Raw genomic sequence first — 23,897 nt, forward strand, 5'->3', positions numbered from 1 at the left:
ATTAATACAGTAAAACCTTTATAAAGTTATAAAGTTGGGACCAAACCAATTCTATGATTTTAGTGAAGTTATTACTTAATAGAGGTGTAGTTACTGGAACAATATTATTCCTGGACTCATTTATACTTAATGAATATTTATTTCCTAAAATAGGATTCTTGAGAAGGACATTGTGAAAACACCAAGGGGGTGTTTGTTTGCCCTCACTAAAGTGTACTGGACTGGACTAGACTAAGGATTAGTCCAGTCCCATGTTTGCTCCTAACAGGGACTAGGTTTAATGAGACTAAGTCTCACTCGCCTAGACTAAATCCGGGACTAGCTAGTCTTAACGAAACCCCTTGAAAACCATGAGACTAGCTAAGATTGTCCCTTCTCTCCCCCTCTCCTCTCCTCGCCTTGCTCCTCGACCACTCACCCTAAAAAACCATGGGATGCTTTTCATAACCAATTTTCATATAAAATACCAAATTGAAGATGGGAGTGAGGGGATTACGATTCTACCTGAATCGAGGCCAAAAGGTGATCAGAGGTGGCCGGAAAATGGCCTGGAAGTCTCGGCCGGTTTGGGTTTTTTTTCCGAATCCATGACAGATCGAGCATGCAAAGCTCGAATATGGGACAAGAGATGGGGAAGAGTTTGTTAATGGTGCAAACCTCGTCTAATCCGATGAGGTTTAGTGTCTTCCAAAAAAAAAAAAATCCGATGAGGTTTAGTTGGAAAACCCGTCGGGAAACCTGCAACTTATTGGAAAAAAATGAGGCAGGAGGCGAAGTGCAAAGGCAGTGAAAAGGCTGTGAAGAGGCAAAAAGGAGAGGTGAAGTGCAGAGGTAGGAGGCGAAGAAGATGAAGTGAAGAGGAAGAGGATTTGCAATAAAAAAAAGGTGGGACAAAAATGGTAGAAAAGGGGAATGGGGACGGAGAGGCGGAGAAAAAAATGAATGTACAAATAGGAGAGGGTTGTAGAAAAATAGGGAAAAGATAAAGTAATAATAAAATATTAATTGATATATTAAATTAAAAATAAAATATTAATAAATATAGATTAAATAATATAATATTATAGTTTTGCTTTTTAGTCTGACACTGTATCAAACGCTTCACTAAGTCAGTCCGGCTTAGTCCCTGAAGCTAGTCCAGTCCAAGAAAGTCCGGTGCAACAAACGCCTCCCAAAGGTCATGTCAAGAAGTTATAAACATGCTTGAGAAGAGAGAAATATTTTCTCTTGTTAAAAGGAGGACAACTAATGGCAAGTTACAGTTATTCACCACTTCCACATCCAGAAAGGCTATGGGGAATTTCACCATGCCCCGTGACAACAGTCAAGCAGGCTCACTAGCTCGGAGCATCGAACTCAGGACCTCCCACTTTTTGGCTTCAACAAAAAGGTGTTCATGGTTACGAAGTGTTACTTACTCGCAAGCTCAAAAACGTTGCATCAACTCTAAAAACTAAAACATTGTCTCAAACAACTTTAGAAAAACATTTTAGTTGAGCTTTTAATTGTGATATTGCATATTTTTGTAAAAATTTTCCCATGTGAAGATGTGTTTTCCTAATAAGGGAACATGAAAAATTATAACTTGTTATAAAAACATATTAATTTTCCGACCAAAAAAAATATTCGATTTCGATATAAGATTTTAAATTTTCCGACGAAGAAAAGGGTTTAATTTTTCTCTTCGGAAGTCGCAACAGAAAATATAAAAACCTTAAAATTTGAAAACGCAGAGCTTCCCTATCATGCTCCAATCTTTCACATTTCCCATTTCTCGCTTCCCATTTTTCACATTCCCTTTCCTCCCTTTCCGGCTTTCCGTTACACCGTTACTCTCTCTCTCTCCCCCTCCACACTCTCCTCACTCCACTTGCTGGACTTCCTGTCTCTGTCGATGCAATTTACTCTCGAATTGGATCGGTTTCGTCGTTCATCAGTCCTGGGTCCAATAGAATCCAATTCCCTGATTTCGAGATTTGGGTTTTCATCGATTTGAACATTTTTGGTCAAACAAGAAAAATTTATCATGTAGGTTTGGTCAAACAACAGCTCCCACTGAGCTCATTTGACACTGATCCAAAACAAAGGATTTGTGTTTGAAAGCTTAGATATGGCCATGGAGAAACGTATTGAGACAGAAGCTAGCTCGTTTTTGAGGTTGTCTTTCTGTCTGTCCCAAGTGTTTTCTTTTGGGTTTATGTTGTTTTGACAAAGATTTTAGCTTGATGATTACAAATGTAAGCAAAGAACATGTTAACTATGTTAAAATGTATAAATGTTGCGACTTTTCGACGTTTTGAATCTAAAATTGTTGATTGATTTTCTTAGTCTTGTTGTGTTTGAACTGTGAATGCAGTTTGTCCGCGGCCTTGTCGTATGGGGCTGCTTCCATGGCAATGGTTTTTATCAATAAAGCAGTTATTATGGAGTACTCACATTCAATGACCCTTCTCACAATGCAGGTATTACTTTAACAATTCGAATATCGTTCTTTTAATTCATGAGATTAAGATACCCTTGCTTGATTGTTCGCAATGACCCGTCTTGTATTTCTTTATTGTCTTGGTAATTTGTAAGTGTTTTCTGCTTGGTTGTGCATAATGAGCCTTCTTTCATTTCCTTATTGTTTTAGCAATTGGCAACTGCTTTGCTTATACATGTTGGTCGAGGATTGGGATACACGAGATCAAGAGGACTAGAAATGTCCACCGCGAAAAAACTTCTCCCTGTGTCGCTTTTCTATAATGCTAATGTGGCGTTTGCTTTGGCCAGTTTAAAGGGAGTTAACATTCCCATGTATATTGCAATCAAAAGGCTCACACCACTTGCTGTGCTTGTAGCTGGATTCTTCTCAGGGAAGGGGAGACCCCCAATACAGGTAATGTCTTGTCTTTATTTGATCAGCTTGTACATTGTTTGATGATGTCTGTCTTATTAAACTTAACGTTTGTTTATACATTTGATAGGATTTGTTATGCTTCTTTTTTTGTTTAGTGTTTGTGTAAGTTAAACCTAAACTTGTTCTTTCCCCAACTGGAATATGAGAAGGATACTATTTAGTCTTTGAAACGTATGATGTAAAAGTTCCATAAGAAAACCTACATGATTGACCAACAGTATAATGTTGTTTAAAATGGAAGCTAGATTACATTAGTCTTTGATGTGCTTTCTTTTGGTTCTGATTAAGTGGTCTGCAATCATAAGCTAAGTTACGTTGGATGAGAATAAGTAACATCTTGTGTTGGATTCACATTATTACTGGCAAGTCATTTTCTCATTGCTTACCAGAACCGTTCGCTAATGCACTCAGCTTTTCAAAATATAATTATTTATGTTGAGAAGGGTCTCTGTGATGATAGCTTTCACTTGCTGCTTGGTGATAACAAAGATAAATCATCTGTATTTGGCATAATATTTGGAACGAAATGTCTTGTGACATAACGATACTTTCCTTCGTAAATAAGTTGGCCTTATAAATGTAGATAAAGGATGCTTGATTTTAAAGAGTCACCTGTCAAAACTTATTCATTGAAGATGAGAAATATAATGCTAAAGTCCTGGAAAGAAGCATCTTCGTTACCACTAAATTTGACAATACTGAGTTGCATTTAATTTTATTTTCTTCTCTTTCATGTTTTAGATTTGACAATACTCAGTTCTCTTTCATGTTTCAGGTGTGTCTTTCAGTATTATTGACTGCAGTAGGGGTTCTGATAGCTGCACTCGGAGATTTTTCATTTGACCTTTTTGGATATAGCATGGCCCTTACTTCTGTTTTTTTCCAGGTTGGATTTGATGTTTTTGTTCACCGACTGGTTTGTGCTTTACTTGCTTCGAATTGTATGTTATGGTAATTAAGCTCATAGAAGCACTTCTTATTTAGACCATGTACCTTGTGTTGGTGGAGCAATCTGGTGCGGAAGATGGGCTATCATCAGTTGAGATCATGTACTATAACAGCTTTCTGTCTCTTCCGTTTTTTATGCTTCTCATTGTAGCTACAGGAGAATTTCCAAATTCTTTATCATTACTAATTGCAAAGGTCAGACTTTAACTTTTTCTTTATATAAGTATTTGAATCATTCTTTTTTTTTTATGTGGGATTCTATTTGTATTGATTCTAATAACTATGGAAACAGTAGATGATTGACTGCTTAAATTGTTGGATTTGTATCTGGAAATGGATTACTGTCTTTGTACATATTCATTTAGCCCATCGAGAAGTCCTAGTTTTCTTTTGGCCTGCATCCAGCAATATGAACTCCTAGATCAGGGGGTGATATCAATTTCAGCAATATGGTGGGAGCTGGCGATACGCCTCGCTCCACTAATTTTTCTGATTTTGTGTTGTTTGAATTTACCTTGGGATTCTGGATTAGTGGATATACAGTTGCATAGCTGGCTGTTCATATAAGTAGTAACCATGTGAAGATTTCTTCGGGGGGCCTTGGGATTATTGCTGTGGCACTGAGTTCTTCTTCGAAAGATCATGCATTATATAACTGACATGAATTTTTCTGTTTTTGCAGAGTAATTCCTTATATTTTCTGGTGATCCTCATTCTTTCATTTATTATGGGCATTGCTCTCAACTTCACCATGTTCTTATGTACGATAGTCAACTCCGCTCTAACAACAACCATCGTTGGAGTCCTAAAAGGGGTTGGGTCCACGGTATGACTGAACTACCTCGTTTTCTGTAGGCTAAATGACGATTTTGGGAATTAAGTTTTATTCCATCTTATTTTGAGACAAATATTTGTGAGAAAATTTGTTTATACGTGTTTCTTTGCTTCTCAGACCCTTGGTTTTGTACTACTGGGTGGCGTGCAAGTACATGTTTTGAATGTAACTGGACTGGTTATCAACACAGCTGGCGGAGTTTGGTATTCGTTTGCCAAATATCAACAGAGGAAGAGCAAGCCCGCAATGCGGATTGCAGATGTGGAGGCTTATCGTAAATAAAGTTGATACCAAAAGATTGCATATGGTTACTAACAGCTCCTTTCTGTTTTTACTTTTTGCATCTATCTCCACCAAAACATGGCAATTAGTTCTTTGAATGACAATGATGCACCGTAGAAATGTTTAAACATGTTCGGTTCACAGCATATCTGAATTCATTACTGTGCTCACATGGTAGAGATGTTCCTTGATAAAACAATTCATCATCCGTCGGTTTACATAAGCTTCCGGTTGGTTTACTTTTGTCTTCTGTTCAGCGTTTAACCAAGAAAAACTGATTCCATTCGTTTGGGATGTTGAATGTGTAGATTATGACTAATCGTATGAATTTGGATGCATTCCTTGACTCTACTGAATCTTGAAATTCAGGTATTATAGAAAGCGAATACCCCGGTTCATGTTATGGGAACGATTATTATCCGTTGAGACGAAGGTCTTCCAGGATTCAGGATCTGGGAATGGGTCTTCCGGCTCCTCCATGCACATGCACTTGTTTTCCTGTTCTTTCTAATGCAATTTTGGAACTCTCAGACCAATAATTTCCTTTGTTTTTCTCTCATGCTTCAATAATTGCTTGTGGCTGCGTAAGATGTTGATTGAAATTACTATTTGTTATTTTTCGTTCTAATACAATCGATATTGAGGGAGGGGGTTTTCAAATTCGAGACCTCGTATGGTATGCATAGCAACATAGGAGAATGTACTTAACTAACTGAGTGAAAAATGCCCTTAAATTCTTGTTCTAAATAAAACCCCTTCTGGTCTTGATGCTTGACCAAAACCACTGGGGTTTCTTTTACCATTTCCATTTAACAGCATTGGAATTTAAGGCTTATATCTTCCCACCGCACCCAAGTGAATTTGGGTGGCTTGTGCGAGAGGTTTAGAACTTTGCAATTTGGGTGGCTTGACAATGGGAAGAGATTTTTCTATACCCAAAATATGAACAGGTAGGTCATGTATCATAATATAAGTGGAGGAGACCATCTCCTTCTCGTCCCCTTATACAAATTATTCAATTTCATTAATATTTCCAACTCAAGCTTTGCTGTACAGGTGACAAAGCAATTTAATCGAGCTTTTTTGGTGGCCTTTTGGGTGCGCTTTCAAATTTAATGCAAATTGTGCTTTTCCTTGCCTAGTTGTCTTCTTTAATTCCAACCCGAAACAACTCTTGCAAAGTTTTAGAGGCATTAGGCAATAGGTGCTGGTCAGGCGACAGGTAAAGAAGGATATACGTAGTTACACAAACTATGAGTGACATCTAGTAGTATATTATGACTACTTGAATTAGTAGAAGTATACGCAAACTAATTATGATACTCTTTTTTTTCGAACCTTGATTGTAGTTACAGTGCAATTCGGTTCTTTAATCATTTATATCCCGATCAAGATTTATGTGATATGGATTTATGTCAAATCACATGTAGTCGTCTATGATTGCCACAATGCATCTCCTGCTGAAACAATTCTTACAAACATAGCTTGATCAACAAGTACTTTGGCCGAAGATTTATGATATGGATCTTCAAGTAGCTTTTTAGAGATATCTCTTTCTATTGAATAGTTACAAGAAGGTGATACATTCCTTATTGTGCATTATATATCTTCACTCATACATATGAATCCACGTATCACACTATTGGGCCCTGCGAAGTAGTGAGGGTTTTGAAGTGAAATCAAAGTTCATATCTATAAAGGGTTTTATCACAAATGGTCCCTGAAATTGACCATCACTATCAAGATGGTCCCTGAAATTGAAAATCAATCAATGTAGTCCCTGAAAATAGGTGTCATAAATCAATGTGGTCTTTCCGTCACAATTCTGTTAAAAATTTCGTTAAGTGCTGATGTGGCACATAAATGGGCCCACAAGCCCACAAGATTCACGGGTTTTTATCACAAGTGGTCCCTGAAATTGACCCATACCATCATGATGGTCCCTGAAATTGACCCACACCATCACAATGGTCCCTGAAATTGAAAATGGATTAGTCCTTGAAAATAGGTGTCGCAAATTAATAAAATCCTTCCGCCACAATGATTTTTTTTTTTTTATAGTAGGGCCTACTCCAAAGAGAGATTATTTCCATAAATTCTCAAAGGCACAAGGCTTAATCAAGGCCTAAAAAGGGGGTTTGGAAATAGTTTTAAACCAACAATAGATGCACCTCGTTTATAAGCTTATTATCACAAGGCAGACCTCACCATTCTTTGAGTCACCAAACCACCAGGGAAGTGCCGAACAAGCTCTCCAAGATTGAGGATGTTGATCGCCTAAATGTTAACAATGATATCCCAGAAGTCGTTGCTAATCAGCCAAGCCATCACTAAAAGTGATGTCGATCTAGGTTCAATTCGGTGAAGTGTGTCGAAGTGTGTAAATATGGGTGTATTGAGATTTTCTTTTAGAGAATATACAACGAATGAGGTAGAAGAATGTGGAAAATGATCCAGCAAGGATCCTTTTCCTAGGGATCCCGCGATTGTGACCGTTCATTGTACATCGTACGGTCAGAAATCATTTCAAAATTTAAAATTAAATATAAATAGTACCTAATGAAAACTGACCGCACGATGTACGATGAACGGTCACGATCGCGGGATCCCTAGGAAAAGGATCCGACGAGGATCCTTTTCCGAGGAATGTGGACTGGAATCGGAGGTGATTGCAGGACTAGGTTTTTAGGTCAACAACTTTTTATTAACTATTAAATTAGTAAACCTATTTGTAATATTTTTTTTTAATTTACTTAGACTTGTGTGACCCATTTATGTATCACACCAACACATAACATAATTTTGATGGAAGGACTACATTGATTTAGGACACTTACTTGTGGGACTACGTTGATCGATTTTCAATTTCAGGGACCATTTTAATGTTGCGTGTCAATTTCAGGGAACATTTTGATCACAGGTCAATTTCAAGGACCATTTGTGAGAAAAAAGGACTTATGGGATTCATTTATGTGCCACATCAATACTTAACAGAATTTTTAACATAATTGTGACAGAAAGACCACATTAATTTGCAACACCTATTTTCAGGGACCACATTGATTGAATATACATGCGATAAAATAAATAATAAATACACACATTTATGTCCACACATGCTTGTTTAAAATCATTTGTTATTTTTGTTTTTTTTAATCAATCATATGACTAAAAATAAAAAGAGGCATGTGAGAGAACAAAACGGTAGGTTAAAATCTGCTCCCAATGATTTTTGCACACTTGTTTTTATATTTATCACTTGATTTTCTTTTAATTTGTTCAATCAAGTAGTTAGAAAAGTTGTCCACCAAGAGAAAATGAATGTGCAAAAATCATCTCCTAAGATATATAAATAATTGTCATTTAGTACTACTATCTAATAATATTCTTATTCACTTGTAAGTGAGATGTCTTAAGTTCGAATCTCGAAAATGACGAGTATGCAGCCAATTTATTCATCTGCTTTTATAGAGTAAATAGATCGTCGTATTAAATATATATATAGGCCCTTTATGCAAAGGGATTCCCATTTTTTTCAAAAAATAGGTATTAAGTGTGGGGCTAACTTGTCACATCCCGGCCCAGGACGGATCACTTCCCGGGCTCGCTCCACCACCGTAGCACGATATTGTTTACTTTGGGCCCTGACCACGTCCTCACGGTTTTGTTTCTGGGAACTCATGAGCAACTTCCCAGTGGATCACCCATCCTGGGAGTGCTCTGACCCTTTTCTCGCTTAACTTCGGAGTTCCTATGGAACTCGAAGCCAATGAGTTCTCAAAAGGCCTCATGCTAGGTAGGGATGAGAATATACATTTAAGGATTACTCCATTGTGCGATGTGGGATGTTACAATCCACCCCCTTAGGGGCCCGACGTCCTTGTCGGCACACTTTCGACCAGGGATTGGCTTTGATACCATTTGTCACATCCCGGCTCGGGGCGAATCACTTCCCAGGCCCGCTCCACTACCGTAGCACGATATTGTCCGCTTTGGACCTTGACCACGCCCTCACAGTTTCTGGGAACTCACGAGCAACTTCCCAATGGGTCACCCATCCTGGGAGTGCTCTGGCCCCCTTCTCGCTTAACTTCGGAGTTTCTATGGAACCCGAAACCAGTGAGCTCCTAAAATGCCCCATGCTAGGTAAGGATGAAAATATACATTTAAGAATCACTCCCCTGAACAATGTGGGATGTTACATCACTCCACATCGAAATTCAATGATCCGAACTATCTATTTTGTAAGTCTCAATTCATAGATCATCCTTGCAAAAATTCAATTCAATCCGAAATCACTTGCCTATTTAATTATCAAGAAAACATTTCATTGTTTCTTATATAACAAAGTATTCGTTAATTTCTTTGAACCCAATTAGATGTCTTAAACATTTCCGATTTGGGCTAATATTTTGTAAGAATGATCTATGAGGTGCAACTTGAAAAATAGATGGTTCGAATCGTTAAAGTTCGATGAAGTGTGGACCCCACAACTAATTCCTATTTTTATAAAATAATGAGAATCCATTCTCTTAAGGATTTCCTATATATATAGGGGGTGTGATATCCACACACCCCATTTTATTTCTCACACACCTTCTTAATTTTCGGCCGTCCGATCAGATGAATTGAAGAAAATCAATGGACAGAAATTATTAAGGGGTGTGTGAGAAGTAAAATGAGGTGTGTGGATAGCACACTCATATATGACAAAGAGTCTTACATAATTCGCCATCACACCGTAAATACATCCAAGTCTGTCATGAACTGATGTTTCAAGATTATAAGGTTGAAGATTCGTGATCACATAACCAAATTCTGTCGAAAAAATCAAAACAGAAAATAAATTTGGTGGGTTGGCTCACGGGGCCAGGATCTGAGTATTTAGCTAATAGAAAATCTCATGTAGACCTAAGCTTTGCATGATATGATCACACTCATATGTTTCATGGGACATGTTATCTGACTATATCCAACTAGAATATTTTTAAAAAGGGGACAATTAGTGGCAAGTTACGGTTATCCACTTCTTTTGGGTCCGGCGAGACTATAGGGAGTTTTACCTTACCCGTACAGTCAAGCAGACTCACCAGCTTGAAGCATCGAACCCGGAACCTCCCACATTCATCACACATGTTCTCATATCTTGCATATTTGTTACAAAAGTATTATGACACAAACAAATTATGAATTAACATCATAAAGAGCTGTCTACTAGTTAACGGTATAACATAAGTTCACATAAGTATAAAAATTTTAGCATCATACTAGAGACGGGCCGGACTGGATTGTACAACTAATTTGAGACTAGAAAACAGTTCTGATAAACAACTTCACTCTACCCCAATTGCATAACTCATTAATCCGACCGCTTAGAAAGCTCACCACTCAACCAACTATGATATTTGTGGACGTATTCATGATAACAAGATTAGTTATATATGTCTCGTGTAATATAAAAAGCGTTTGGTCTAATTTACTATTGTTTCTTTTTTGTTTTCTAATTAGACACGTGAATTCAAAATAGCTAAAGATTTCCATGGATCACATAATTAATAAAAAAATTGGAATAAAAAACTAAAAAGATGCTAAAAATAGCTAGGGTTTTAGTGAATACAAAGATGGATAAGAAATATAGATGGAAAGAGATCTAGGGAAAAGGGTACGAGTTGTAATCTCCAGCTCACAATATTGTGATCACATCTCTGAGACTGTTGAGATCACATGCATGCGCACAAAGATCTACTAATAATTGAGATCATCATCTCCACAGTTTTTCTGCATGAAAACAACAAAACTACGAGTCTATATAACTACTTAACTAGTAGTAAAATGCGAGACTAGTATATTTTATTAAGATGGTACGTACTCATCAGATTCAGAAGATAGATAAAATAATGGAGGTGCTATCACACAATCATTTTTATTTTTTTACACAATTTATTTTATTTTTAGCATTCAAATTGAATGAATTGAAGAATATCAAATAACATAAATTAATATGAGATGTATAACAGGTAAAAAAAAAAAATATGGATAGCGCCACTTTAAAATAATTTTTGTGGATTTTAATTCTCAGTGAATCTTGACAAGCCAATCTAATGTTTAATGTGTTAATGGAGTTTGGCCCTCACAACATGTACCTTTAAAAAAAAAAAAAAAATATATATATATATATATATATATATATATATATCTTAAGAAAGTTACAACTTCAATCTTGTAGGATTAGCGTAATAAAGTTCGATTCCTTTTTAATATAACTGAATAAATTTCAGCTTTACATATGTCGTAAAAGAAAATATGTCTTGAATTTTTTGTTCTTTCAGCGAAAGAAAAAATAACCAAACTTTAAACACAGATATTACAAGTTTGGAGGGAAAGAAATCTCATTTAAATATGAAAGTAATCAAGTTGGGAGGGAAAGTAATCAAGTTTGGAGGGAAAGTAATCAAGTTCAAATATGAAAGTAATCAAGTTAATTAATGTGACATCCCACATCGTCTAGGGGAGTGATCCTTAAATGTATATTCTCATCTCTACCTAGCATGAGGATTTTTGGGAGTTCACTGGCTTCGGGTTCCGTAGGAACTCCGAAGTTAAACGAGAAGGAGGCAGAGCATTCCCATGATGGATGACCCACTGGGAAGTTGCTCGTGAGTTTGTAGAAACAAAACCATAAGGGCGTGGTCAGGACCCAAAGCAGACAATATCGTACTACGGTGGTGGAGCGGGCCTGGGAAGTGATCCGTCCCGGACTGGGATGTGACAATTAAGGTATATGAAAGTAATCAAAGTATTTAGGGTATATTATGTTTTAATTAATCAAGAAGTCAACTTAAATCAATTACAAATTTTCATTAACAGTTTGCCTACATTATATTAATGAGATAACCATTTGTTCTTGATGATAAAACCATACCATAATTAGGTGATGTTTTATTGCAATGGTAAAAAACAATCATGTTTATACACCCAAATTACAAGTTTGATCCCTACCGATTGCTCTCCTCCTAATAATTAACAATTGAACCTATTAACGCTATTGTTGTCAAAAGAAAAAAAAAATCATACAATAAAATTTTGCATTTTTTTGCAATCTTAAATCAATTACAAATTTTCATTAACAATTTGCCTAATTGTATTAAGTAATTTGACTAATTGACTAAAATAGAAAAGAAAAATTATCCAAACTAGTTAAATAATTAAAAGGATAAAGAAAGTATTATATGCAAAATTAAAAAAAAAAATCTTTTTCTTTCTTTAAAAGAAATGAAATGTGAATAAGTTCACATTTTCACAACCTAAATAAAATCTTTTTACAACCACATGGGTGCGTAATGGTGTATTGGCTTTTTGTAGTGCCCACTTCATATTTAAATTAAAGAACAAAAGAATATTCTTAAATATAAGCTTTCATTTCATTGCCAAAGAATAATAATAATAATAATAATAATAATAATAATAATAATACAGTTATTATTTTATTAAAACTTTCTTACATTGAAAGTGTGAGTTAGCTGGTATGGATTATGGCCTGTTTTTGACAGTTGGTGATCTGGGTTTCCTCTCAACTGTTCCCTTGACTGAAATTCTCTTTCTTTCTTTTTTTAACAAAGCCACTAATTGTCTTAACTCTCTTAATCGTGATTAATGACTGACCATGTTTAGCTCCTGATTTCTCTATTGAATATTCAATTACAATAAAATGCAGATTTCTCATTATTTCTTAGGAAGAAAGAATATCTTTTGAGCAGGTTCCTAGTCCAGAATATTTCACCAAATGGTAAAATATTTGGTAGAATTTTGTGGAGTATAAATTGAAGGGTTGAGGTTTGATGGGTTTACTTGACAAGTACCCCACCACATGGTGTTTGGGCTATTTACAGCTGCAGCAAATAGGCAGATTATACCTTCCCTCATAATGTGGCTTTCCCTAGCTCTCTCTCTGTTTTTCTAGAGTGCCTTTGAGGGAATACAAAGAACCAGAACATCCCAAACTTTTCCCTTTTTTACGTTTTATTGCCTGCATTTTGCGTAAAATTATGAGCTTTCATATGGGTTCTTCACCTTTTTGAGTTTTTTGAGTTTTCTTTCGTAAAGTTTGGTTTTTTATGGCTGGTTCTCAAATGGGTTTTGTTCATTTCTTTGTTTCCAGATCTGGGTTTTAGTGATTTTTCTTGCTTTTTGTCAAATTTTGGAAATTGGATTCTCAAACTCTTCAAAGTTTTGAACTTTTTCTGCTATTTAGTGTGAGAAAATGGCCCCAAGGTTGGATTTTTCCAGTTTCTGGGCAAAGGAAAGCAGGAATGGGACACCAGTGGTGGTGACAATGGAGAACCCCAACTTCTCTGTGGTGGAAATCGACAGTCCAGATGCAGCATTCAGGCCAGTTGATAAGAGCAGGGGGAAGAATGCAAAGCAAGTGACATGGGTTTTGCTTCTCAAAGCTCACCGCGCAGTCAGCTGCATTGGGTGGGTTGCCACCCTCTTCTGGACACTTCTCAGCACCATTAAGAAGCGGTTAATCTTCAGGCAAGGTGTATCCATGGAGAATGGGAAGCTGGGAAACCAGAAGTTACTTTTTACTGTCATTAGAGTCTTCTTATTTACTTCCCTTGCAATCCTGGCCTTTGAAGTTGTTGCTTACTACAAAGGCTGGCATTATTTTAGGAATCCCAGTTTGCACATTCCTGGAACTTCTGATATACAGAGCTTGCTCCACTTGGTTTATGTTGGTTGGTTATCGTTTCGGGCAGATTACATTGCACCTCCCATTCAAGCACTCTCTAAATTTTGTATTGTTCTTTTCCTTATCCAATCCGTGGATCGAATGATACTTAGTTTAGGTTGCTTGTGGATAAAGCTCAAGAAGATTAAGCCTAGGATTGATCGGGAGTCTTTGAAGTCGGAGGACGTTGAGAAATCGAAATATGAGTACCCCATGGTTCTCATTCAAATTCCAATGTGCAATGAGAAGGAGGTAATGAATTGAACTCTCTCTCTTTGCTGTCCGTTTTGTTCTTTAATTTATTCTATTATTTTGTTATGTTGCTTTTAGCTGGTGGCTGTTTGATTCACTTTGCATTAGTTACTAGTTCTGGATATATATTTATGCTTAATAATCTAGTTGTTCCAACAAACTTGCAAAACTTTGACAATGTGTGGACTGTCTCTATTTAATAAAATGGGGGAAAAAATGCCTTTGTCTTCTTAGATTCAAACATAATCGTATAAAACTCTGAAACAGTCGAAGAATTGACAGTCACTATTTAGAAATCATCAAGAATGATCATTATTATAGAGTAATACATCCGTTTACTTAAGATTGTGAATTAGAGTCACACTAGTCAACTTTTGGAACAAAAATGTATAGGATTGCAACATTGTTTGGACATGTTATTGAAAGTTAATAGTTAGCGAATGGTACTTTCGGTAGTACATGATGGTGACTCTGAAAAACTGAAGCATATGAAACTAATTGGCAACTGCAAAAAGTCCTGTAAGATTTTTTGTGATGTTATAAGGTTTTCTGGCCTGGCCTGGCCTTTTGCAGGTGTATGAGCAGTCTATCTCTGCAGTCTGCCAGATTGATTGGCCAAAGGACCGTGTTCTGATTCAAGTGCTTGACGATTCTGATGATGAGAGCATCCAGTGGTTAATAAAGACAGAGGTTGCTAATTGGAGCCAAAAGGGTATCAACATTATCTATCGGCATCGTGTTGTTAGAACTGGTTACAAAGCCGGAAATCTCAAGTCTGCAATGAGCTGTGATTATGTGAGAGACTATGAATTTGTTGCAATCTTTGATGCAGACTTCCAACCCAATCCAGATTTTCTTAAGCAAACGGTGCCACATTTCAAGGTGAATAATAGCAACATAATATTTTTTCAGTGTGATTTTTGGTCTGAACTCTTCGAATTTAACATATTTTACGTTCTGTTGCAGGACAACCCCGAACTAGGTTTAGTTCAGGCTAGATGGGCCTTTGTGAACAAGGAAGAGAACTTGTTGACTCGTCTCCAAAATGTTAATTTGTGTTTCCACTTTGAGGTGGAACAGCAGGTTAACGGGGTGTTTCTTAATTTCTTTGGTTTCAATGGAACTGCTGGTGTTTGGAGAATTAAAGCCCTTGAGGGGTCTGGAGGATGGCTAGAAAGGACTACTGTAGAGGACATGGACATAGCTGTCCGGGCCCATCTCAACGGTTGGAAATTCATCTACCTTAACGATGTTAAGGTAATCTTTGATTATAGTTTTTCCGTATCCGTTAATACAGGACCACACACATTTGCATTTTATCTGTATGAAATGCTACTTCAATTACCTCAATTAAATACCATCGACATTCGCGTTATGCATGCCATATGCATAAATGTTTAGACAAAATCCAAATGAATTTAAGGGAAGGAAAAGAAGATGTTTCAAGCCTTATAGCCATGCAACTTTCAGGTACTATGTGAAGTGCCTGAGTCCTATGAAGCTTACCGAAAGCAGCAGCATCGTTGGCATTCTGGTCCTATGCAGCTATTCAGATTATGCCTTCCAGCGATTATAACTTCCAAGGTGTCTTGAATATCAAAATTCTGTTATTCCCTGTCTCCCGTTGTTTATAACATGTACGATAATTTCTTGCTTTCTTGAATTCTGCAGATATCCGCATGGAAGAAAGCAAACCTGATACTTCTATTCTTTCTGTTGAGGAAACTTATCCTTCCTTTCTATTCCTTCACCTTGTTCTGCATAATTCTTCCGCTAACCATGTTTGTCCCGGAGGCAGAGCTTCCCGCATGGGTCATCTGTTACGTTCCTGTTTTCATGTCGTTCCTCAACATTCTTCCATCCCCTAAATCCTTCCCTTTTATTATTCCTTATCTCCTTTTCGAGAACACAATGTCTGTCACCAAGTTCAACGCAATGGTCTCTGGTTTGTTCCAGCTGGGTAGCTCGTATGAGTGGGTTATCACCAAGAAGACTGGGAGGTCATCGGAACTGGACTTACTCGCTGCTGCTGAAAGGGAAACAAAAATGGTAAACCAATTACCGGTCCACAGAGGAGCTTCTGAGACTGAGCTTTCTGTGTTGAACCGAATTATGGAACAAAAAGAAGTAGCTCCCAAGCCTATTAAGAAAGCTAACAAGATATATCGGAAGGAGCTTGCTCTAGCATTCCTATTGCTCACTGCTTCTGTCAGGAGTCTGTTAGCTGCTCAAGGTGTACACTTCTACTTCCTGCTCTTCCAAGGCGTGACCTTCCTCCTCGTTGGTCTTGATCTCATTGGTGAGCAAATGAGCTGATATTTCATGGCTACAAGAGAAAAATGGAGAAAAAAATCAAACCAGATACACACATTGAGGGAACTTCAACCCCTTTCGCCATGGGAATGTGCAGCAGAGTTACCCTTCGGTCCAGTAACCCAAATTACTTATAGTCCACACAGCGTGAACGAAGAACTCGATAGGAACCTCGCGTTTTCGAATGTTATTCCTCCAATTTTTTTTTGTTACTTTTTCCAGATAGGGCATTGATCAATTTTAATGTTCCACAGGTATTGGATTGTTCTTGTTCACCTTAAGAAGGTTTGCCTGATGCTTTTGGTTTGTAAATTCCTTCTTGTCAATCAGTGAGAAGTGCGCAACAAAGGCAAAGCAAGCACTTTTTGTAATTAATTTATCTACTAATTAATTTATAATGGTTCCTTTGCCTCATCGTCTAAGTAATCTTTTGCCTTTTCATCAAATCACAATAAAAAACATATACTGAAGTAATCTTCCAGCATAAGAATTTTTATACATATATCAAATTATGATTTGTCTGTAACGAGATTTTCCACTTTTCCACGATCTGAAAATAATGGACTGTGTATGTGTGTGTGTCCATGCACACGCATGTTGAGATTTTCCACTTTTCCACTTTCTCCAATGTTCGTGGGTTGAGGAGGTATGGCTTGGGGGGAGATTAACTAGAGGCTTGCGGAGGGGTGCGGTCACAAATTGGGCTAATTGGTTGGGGGGTATTGTTGATTCAGTAAATGGGCAGATAAGTGTGCGGAACAACATGCTTTCATATGTTGCTACAACTTGTTGGTTTATATGGAAGGCAAGATGCAATTTTCTTTTCAATCAACAACCTATCTTTCCTCGACAGATCATCGCAGCCATCACCCAGTCTGTGGCTGCCTTCAAGGATTATACTCAGGCTCCGGTATGTAGTTTGCCTATTTCTGTCAATGGTTCGGCTATTGATGTCCAGTGGTCTCCTCCTTGTGTGGGTTTTATCAAAATTAATGTGGATGCTAGTTGGTTAAGGAGTGGGGCCTCAGGATTTGTGGGGGTGGTAGCTCGGGACGATGGGGGCAGGTTTATGGCAGCGATCAGGAGGAGGGTCACGGCCTCTTCAGTGGCAGTGGCTGAAGCTTTGGCAGTGCTGCATGGGTGTGAGCTTGGAAGAAGTATGGGATGGAATTTTGTCATTGTGGAATCTGACTCTCAGGAATCCATATCCTGTATTCGAGACTCGGATACGAGGGGCAGTTGGGAAGCTTTCCCAATTTTAGCGCGATGCAAAAGAATGGGGGAGGCTTTTTATGACTGCCGCTGGTCTTGGGTACCAAGACCGGCCAATATGGCTGCGGATCGTCTGGCGTTGCGGCAAAGTAGGGAGGTATGTGATAATATTTGGGTCAACAGACCCCCATCATCCCTTGTTCATGTTCTGTGTAATGATGGTCTCCCTTGTCCCCATTAATTTCTTCCAGGCAGCATGAGGAGTGACATTTTTAGCATTTGGTGCGATGTCGTATTTACCTCTTTGTACTGCTTTTCCTTAGTTGTTGCTGCTTGCTTTTGCCTCGGGGTAGGCTTCTTTGTTTCTTTGGCATCTTTGCCCGGTTGATATTGATTCCAGTTCGCCAAAAAAAAAAAACAAAGTTAGCATTTTTATGGTATTTTGTGGCGGCTGAGGATTTTGGTTCATAACTTTCAAGCTTTTGAAGTGCCCGTTTAAGGGCCACATAGTTTTTGGGGGGCCAGAGATCTTTGGTGGGCATGTATGTGATTCTGGGTCCATGTTGTAGTTGTAGGATAGTGCCCTTGGTTGGGAGGTCTAATTAGACAGATACTGTCACCACTCTTTCTAAATTTCTACAGAAAAGCAGAAATTCTTTGATTTGACAAGCCACCTGTTTAAGTCTGCCTCAATTACATTTTACGATTTGAGGTAGTTTTCAAAACGGTCTATAATATTTTAAAATTTTCACATTATACCTTAAGCTTCTGAAATTGTGTTAATTATATATACTTTTTGATATTTGAAAGTCTAATCCTTTATTATATGAATGTGTTTTCTTGTTAATGATGTGTAAATGTGGCTTAACGATTGTAAGTTAATGCATTGCATGAGGCTTCTGCTCACATGCAACTAAAGAATCCAAGATGTGATATGAAGTTCAACAAGAGAGAAAAGTAAGAATTGAATGACAGACGCTTGATATTCTACGCTATATTCTTCTAGCCTGCAGACAAAGGATTTAAACTTAAGTTCAGAGATAAGCACATTATTCTAACCAACATGGCTAAGCGCCTGCAAATTGAAATGAAAATTAAAGTGAAAAGTTGAGAGAGAGAGAGAGAGAGAGAGAGAGAGAGATTGATCCAAGGCTGAAACTTTGGGATGAAAAGATGTGCAGAAATCTCGGGGATCGAGAGAACGTGAAGAACATGAATGTTTATATAATTATATTAAACAAAAAGTAGTGAGAATTCAATTCTGTTTCTTAATTTGGTGATCTAACTTGTCATATGTGCTCCCTCTTATCTACGTAGGTTCGAATTTACATTTTTATGGTTTGAATTTCCACTTAATATTTGACATTTTTTTTGGAGATGATCCAAGAACTTCGTATTTGATTTGATATTTGGGTAATGTGTATTGTACGAGAAAACAAAAATTCAAAACTCACCATCCCTTCTGAGTACAAAATTGGAGAGACGCATGCTCTTAACCGACTGAGCTGCAAGCCTCTTGCAAAACACTATAATAGTCGATTATTGCAAATAACTGATACTTTAATTTGTCAAACCGCGGCCAATTCAACAGTGTAACGCATTAGAGGATTTGGCTTTAAAATATATAAATGCATTGTTGCAAATACATGGATGAAGAGATACGAACAAAAACCATACTTGCATAAAGAAAATAATTGAAACTATAATTTTCCGAAATCATCTTGAATTGCTAATGCCCAGCGTCACCAAAATCATAACCAAATATATCGAAACAAAAAGAAGTAGAATATAACAAGAAGCTTGTAATGTCTATATACTTAGCTATAAAATAATCCAACGCAAGAAACAAAAAAGTCACTTTCGGTGTAGTCGTAATTTAACTTGGAACCAAATTTGTTTTTCTGCATTTTTAGATCCAATTGAAGATCAAATCCAAGAATATGGGAGCTTTGGGACTAAGAAACTACTGTCACTACCAAATCTCTAAAAAGTAGAATCATGTAGCACACGCAACGAACTCATTTATATATTAAGAGTACCTGCATAAACAACTCTATCGTTTATGAACAACCCAAGTTCTGAAGAACAGATGTGAGTACCTGCACAAACATTCGGCGCGTACCCTGCTGCTCGATCCTTTTAAGTAAAAGTTTAAACCAATGCGTTATAGTAGTTTGAGAGAGGCGCATAGCTACCGACGAAGTTCAAGGAAACTAGAAGCTCTGCAGATAGCAGGCCGGGACCCACAACCATTCAAAAATTGAAGATCCCACTAGCAGGGCAGTGAAGAAATCCCCGGGAGAGTGCAGAAACACAAAATTGAAGCTCTAGCCGGCTGGGACCAACAACCATGCAAAATTGAAGATCCCAGAGCAGGGCAGTAGTGAAGCACAAAAATCCCAGGGGCCAGGGAGTGCAGAAGAACAAAACCAATGAAGCAGAAGAACCAGACGACACCTCAACAAAAAAAGCACAGAAAAAGCATAGAGTTTTAGCAGCATTCTCAGAAACACTCTTAAACAAAGTTATAATGTTTAAGACTTTACCTTTAAGATCCTTATCCCTACGCCTATTTTGCAAAGGTAAATAAAACGAGCTAGAGTTAAGAAAGGAAGGAACTTAACCAAATCAGAGAGACAGCAGAGGCTGAGGGCGTCCCCAAATTTAAACATAGTTGTCCTGATGTCCAAGCACACTAAACAACACTTAATCCCAGTATATCTTCTTAAACAACACCGGCTAGCCATCCATGCACTCCTTAACTCCTGCTTCGGCGGCGATCCTTTAGACCATTGCTGCAAGTATTCAGCACCATATTTCAGAGAACAAATAAGCAATGGCAACTGTTACACAGCCACTGCCATACTCTACCATCCAATATTGGAACAGTAACTAATGTCCGCATGCATAAGACATATACCATCATGACATGAATCAAATGGAAAATCATCCTTCCAACACAACTAGTTTCATGCTGTAGAACAAGGGTTTCATAATCTTGCATCAGGATTTGCTAAAACGTAGTGCAAGGAGCCTTACCCATTGGCATATGGCAACTCCTCCCGCCCACGGTATGGTGGGGACCTGCTGCGGCTATTCCCTCGTGGTGTCAAACTGCGACGTCTAGGGGATCTCCCACGAGGACTGTAGCTCCTGCTTAACAGTAGAGAGATGTAAAAAAAGGTATTAGATAAGAGCAATCATCTCCAACCTAGATATAACAGCTGCTATGAGATATGTTTGTGAACTTGCATTCAGCAAGCCAGCTTTCAATACCAAATACACCAGAAGACAATATTGTTTGATTACCGACTACCGTGAAAAAAATAAAATGGGCTTTAAGTAAAGAATATACGGCAAAATGACATCACCTGCGACCATAACTAGGACTTCTGCGATAGCGAGGGGGAGTGCGGCTACGACGCCTTCCACCACCACCTCCACCACCACCACCACGTAGACGACATTCACGAGCAAAATGGCCAGGCTCACCACACTCATAGCACTTCAAATCAGAACCGCCAGAGCGGCCACGACCACCTCCACCACGACCACCACCACCACCACCACCACCACCACCACCACCACCTCTAGTGTTGTGTGAAAGCTCAACTCTCCAGTTATTCTTACCTGTTCCAAAATAAAAATAAAAACTCAAAAACATTTTAGAGCTCAAAAAAATTTAGAACACCAGAAAACAAAGAGAGTTTTTACAGCCAGCAATACCATATAAACTACCCAATGAGAAGGCTTAAATTGAAATAAAATAAAGCCATTGTATGAATCGTTGACAAACAAGTTGAAAATATAATTCCAAGGAGGGGCTGAGACCACCATCCATTAGGAAGGGACAGCTAGCCTGGGCTAATTAAAAGTTCAACAAAAACTGAACCAAAGACCCATCAATGCATAAGTAAAGGATTAACATAAAAAAAAAACGGTGTATCATAAAAAGCAAGATCGCAAGTCACAATTCTAAAAGAGGAAAACAGAATACTCACAACTCAAGCAATGGTATCAATATTGTTCTACTAAATTATACGTTATATGATGAGCATTATTTTGATTGAGATATCTCACATCTCAAAAAGTTCAGAAATTCCAATGAAGGTGACGACCACAGTATATAAAGAAGAAACCTAGACCTAGTTGAACACGCATAAATTGTGAAAAATGACAGGTTCCATAAGGAATATTTTCAAATACGCATCTCAAAACAGATACCATCATTCAGTTCAGCTCAATTATGCTGCTTCACAAACAAAACGTTCCGATGAACTTATGCTTCTCCCTTATGGCGGATTCGAATGATATAAACTAAGAAAACCCCATATCAAAAATCAACAGCCAAAGTACTAAACATACCATCTAATTCACGGATTGCATCCTCTGCATCTCTACTGTCATCAAAGTCAACAAAAGCGTAACCCGGTGGTCTCCGAGCAACCCACACGCTGCGAAATTAACAACACAAAAGATCAACAACCATCCTCCATAAAAATAAACACCACTTTATGAACCTGTGCGTAAATTACTACAAATATTATAACAAATCAGACAGAAAGGTCAAAAATTTAACAGCAAATTACCTTCTAATATTTCCAAAAACACGAAACTCGTCTTCGAGCTCTCCCTCGGACACTCGAGGACTCAAGTTTCCGACGTACACACGAGACATTCTTAGAATCAAGCTGTAAAATCACAAACTAAAAAGCAAAAGCAAAGAACACATTTTTCAAATTTAATCAGAAATTAACAACGATTAGTAGTGAAATTTAGGGATTTTGGGGATTAAGAATCGAACTGAATAGAAAGGATGAAAGGGAAAAGAGTAAGAGAGAGATATGAACCTTGAGCGTTGCCGAAATAGACGGAGAGAAACCCTAGCAGCAGCTCCTTGTTGGGGGTCGGTCATTCAGGTTTTGGATTTTATATAAGAGGCTAATTAGTCAACGACCCCTCTAAAATTTAAAATCTCAGATTGGCCCCTCGAAGTTTTTTTTCAATCCGCATATCCCCTCAGATTGTTTTTTTTTTTTTTGCCTCTTTCTTTGTATCCCATGAAAACACATCCTTTTTTGAAGTATAATGTGTAGATATGCAGTATCACTCGCGTAAACGAGATTCTTAGGTGAGTGGGAGGGGTGGGCAAACGGGTACAAGAACCGCAGGTCGGGCCTTTGAAATTTTCGGTTCGAGTCGGTTCCTAAACTATAGGAACCGCGGGTACCCGAACCGGCCCATTTGTAGTTAGAATTGACAGATGAGATTGAAGAGATCATCTCTCCATCCAATCTAAATCGTTGGTTTTAGGTTTGCTCGTCCTCAAACCTATCGAATTCAACTGTCATTCTCACTCTGTCGATTGAGTCTCTTTCACCGTCTCCAGTGCGTCGTCTCATTCCCTCCACCACCCCGACAGCACAACGGCCCAAGGCACCACCCATCTTCTTGATTTGTCACCTCTCATTCGCTGTCTCGAGTGCGTCGTCCCCTCCCCTCATCGAGGAGGACGAGATTTAGATCCTGCAGGTTTACTCCAAGGAGATCAGCATGCGCATGCTCAACATCGTTAAGTCTAGGAACGACATTGCTTTCACTGCTCAAAACGACGCCACAAAGTCTGAGACTGCGAGCTCTGCGGTGGAATGTACCGCTGCTGCCACCAGTGAGGATGCTAAGGTCGAAGAGTATTGATCTCTCCATGTGTGTTAGGTCACTCTTAGCTTCGTATTAGGGCTTTCATATCGAGATATGTTCATATTTATCATGGATTTCTTGTGATGCCTATATACCTAATGACCTGCTAAATATTTAAACTTTGTTAATTTTGATATGCGCTTCAATTTTCTGTGGATTATATTATATGGATTTATGTTGTGAGTATTGATTTACTGAGTCTTGATCTACTTTGTTCGAAGATGTTTATTTTGAAGATTTTATAAGGAAGTGGGTGCATTTGGAATTGGAAAATTTTCGAAATCTTTCCTCTTGCATTATCTGGGTTTCCTATTGCATAATTGTTGCATTGGTGAATCTATGCAATCTGTGCAAATTCTAGTTTAAAAAAAAAAAAAAACCAAGGACTCGTAGACCCGGCTCGAACCGGTCCGTTTCAACCAGGCCAGGTAAGGTCCGGTTCCTATATAAGAAAATGTAATCCCCGACTCGGGCCGCCCCCTGCCCACCCCTAAGCGGGACTATACTTTTCTATTCAGTTTTTGACATACTCATAGCTGATATGCTTAAGGATGTACTTAAATTTCTTGCAGATTTTGACTCTAATGAAAGATGTTCATTTTTCACTTCAATAAGTTCTCATTCGAGATATTATACATGTTTATCGTGAACCAAATTTTATTAGAGAACTTTAACGAAAAACTCTTAATACTATTTATTTTAACGAAAAACAACATTTTTACATT

General features: G+C 38.0%; 3 protein-coding genes across 4 annotated transcripts; 2 read left to right on the plus strand and 1 right to left on the minus strand.

Moving 5' to 3' along the window:
• The first annotated feature begins 1,697 nt into the window (after positions 1-1,697).
• On the plus strand, positions 1,698-5,577 carry LOC126631623 (UDP-galactose/UDP-glucose transporter 7-like). Of its 2 annotated transcripts, XM_050301745.1 has the most exons (8): positions 1,698-2,157; positions 2,357-2,462; positions 2,633-2,878; positions 3,675-3,785; positions 3,884-4,042; positions 4,530-4,673; positions 4,800-4,989; positions 5,334-5,577. In XM_050301745.1, the coding sequence occupies exons 1-7, from the start codon at positions 2,111-2,113 to the stop codon at positions 4,962-4,964; spliced, it is 978 nt and encodes a 325-aa protein (XP_050157702.1). In that variant the 5' UTR covers positions 1,698-2,110; the 3' UTR covers positions 4,965-4,989; positions 5,334-5,577. The 2 variants fall into 2 exon arrangements, with proteins under 2 accessions (XP_050157702.1, XP_050157701.1); XM_050301744.1 differs by lacking the exon at positions 5,334-5,577 and having other exon boundaries at positions 4,800-5,271.
• A 7,198-nt stretch (positions 5,578-12,775) lies between these two features.
• On the plus strand, positions 12,776-16,674 carry LOC126632228 (probable xyloglucan glycosyltransferase 5). The gene is made up of 5 exons (XM_050302531.1): positions 12,776-13,947; positions 14,521-14,829; positions 14,914-15,204; positions 15,418-15,531; positions 15,619-16,674. Exons 1-5 carry the CDS (start codon positions 13,225-13,227, stop codon positions 16,261-16,263), a joined length of 2,082 nt encoding a protein of 693 aa, XP_050158488.1. The 5' UTR covers positions 12,776-13,224; the 3' UTR covers positions 16,264-16,674.
• A 2,673-nt stretch (positions 16,675-19,347) lies between these two features.
• Positions 19,348-22,451, minus strand: LOC126632229 (serine/arginine-rich splicing factor RSZ22A-like). The gene is made up of 6 exons (XM_050302532.1): positions 22,323-22,451; positions 22,062-22,178; positions 21,838-21,926; positions 20,844-21,102; positions 20,512-20,625; positions 19,348-20,267 (listed from the first exon to the last, which is right to left on the minus strand). Exons 2-6 carry the CDS (start codon positions 22,148-22,150, stop codon positions 20,231-20,233), a joined length of 588 nt encoding a protein of 195 aa, XP_050158489.1. The 5' UTR covers positions 22,151-22,178; positions 22,323-22,451; the 3' UTR covers positions 19,348-20,230.
• Positions 22,452-23,897: the final 1,446 nt, after the last annotated feature.

Source organism: Malus sylvestris, chromosome 8 (assembly GCF_916048215.2).
Source record: "Malus sylvestris chromosome 8, drMalSylv7.2, whole genome shotgun sequence".
Taxonomy (NCBI): domain Eukaryota; kingdom Viridiplantae; phylum Streptophyta; class Magnoliopsida; order Rosales; family Rosaceae; genus Malus; species Malus sylvestris.

Coding starts and splice junctions, on each gene's coding strand:
- LOC126632228 (XM_050302531.1), top strand. CDS start 13,225: ATGGCCCCAAGGTTGGATTTTTCCAGTTTCTGGGCAAAGGAAAGCAGG. Junction 13,948..14,520: donor CAATGTGCAATGAGAAGGAG/GTAATGAATTGA, acceptor GGCCTTTTGCAG/GTGTATGAGCAGTCTATCTC. Junction 15,205..15,417: donor TCTACCTTAACGATGTTAAG/GTAATCTTTGAT, acceptor TGCAACTTTCAG/GTACTATGTGAAGTGCCTGA.
- LOC126632229 (XM_050302532.1), bottom strand. CDS start 22,150: ATGTCTCGTGTGTACGTCGGAAACTTGAGTCCTCGAGTGTCCGAGGGA. Junction 21,103..21,837: donor TGCAATCCGTGAATTAGATG/GTATGTTTAGTA, acceptor ATTTTGGAACAG/GTAAGAATAACTGGAGAGTT. Junction 20,626..20,843: donor AGTCCTAGTTATGGTCGCAG/GTGATGTCATTT, acceptor ACTGTTAAGCAG/GAGCTACAGTCCTCGTGGGA.
- LOC126631623 (XM_050301745.1), top strand. CDS start 2,111: ATGGCCATGGAGAAACGTATTGAGACAGAAGCTAGCTCGTTTTTGAG. Junction 2,158..2,356: donor GAAGCTAGCTCGTTTTTGAG/GTTGTCTTTCTG, acceptor CTGTGAATGCAG/TTTGTCCGCGGCCTTGTCGT. Junction 2,463..2,632: donor TGACCCTTCTCACAATGCAG/GTATTACTTTAA, acceptor TTATTGTTTTAG/CAATTGGCAACTGCTTTGCT.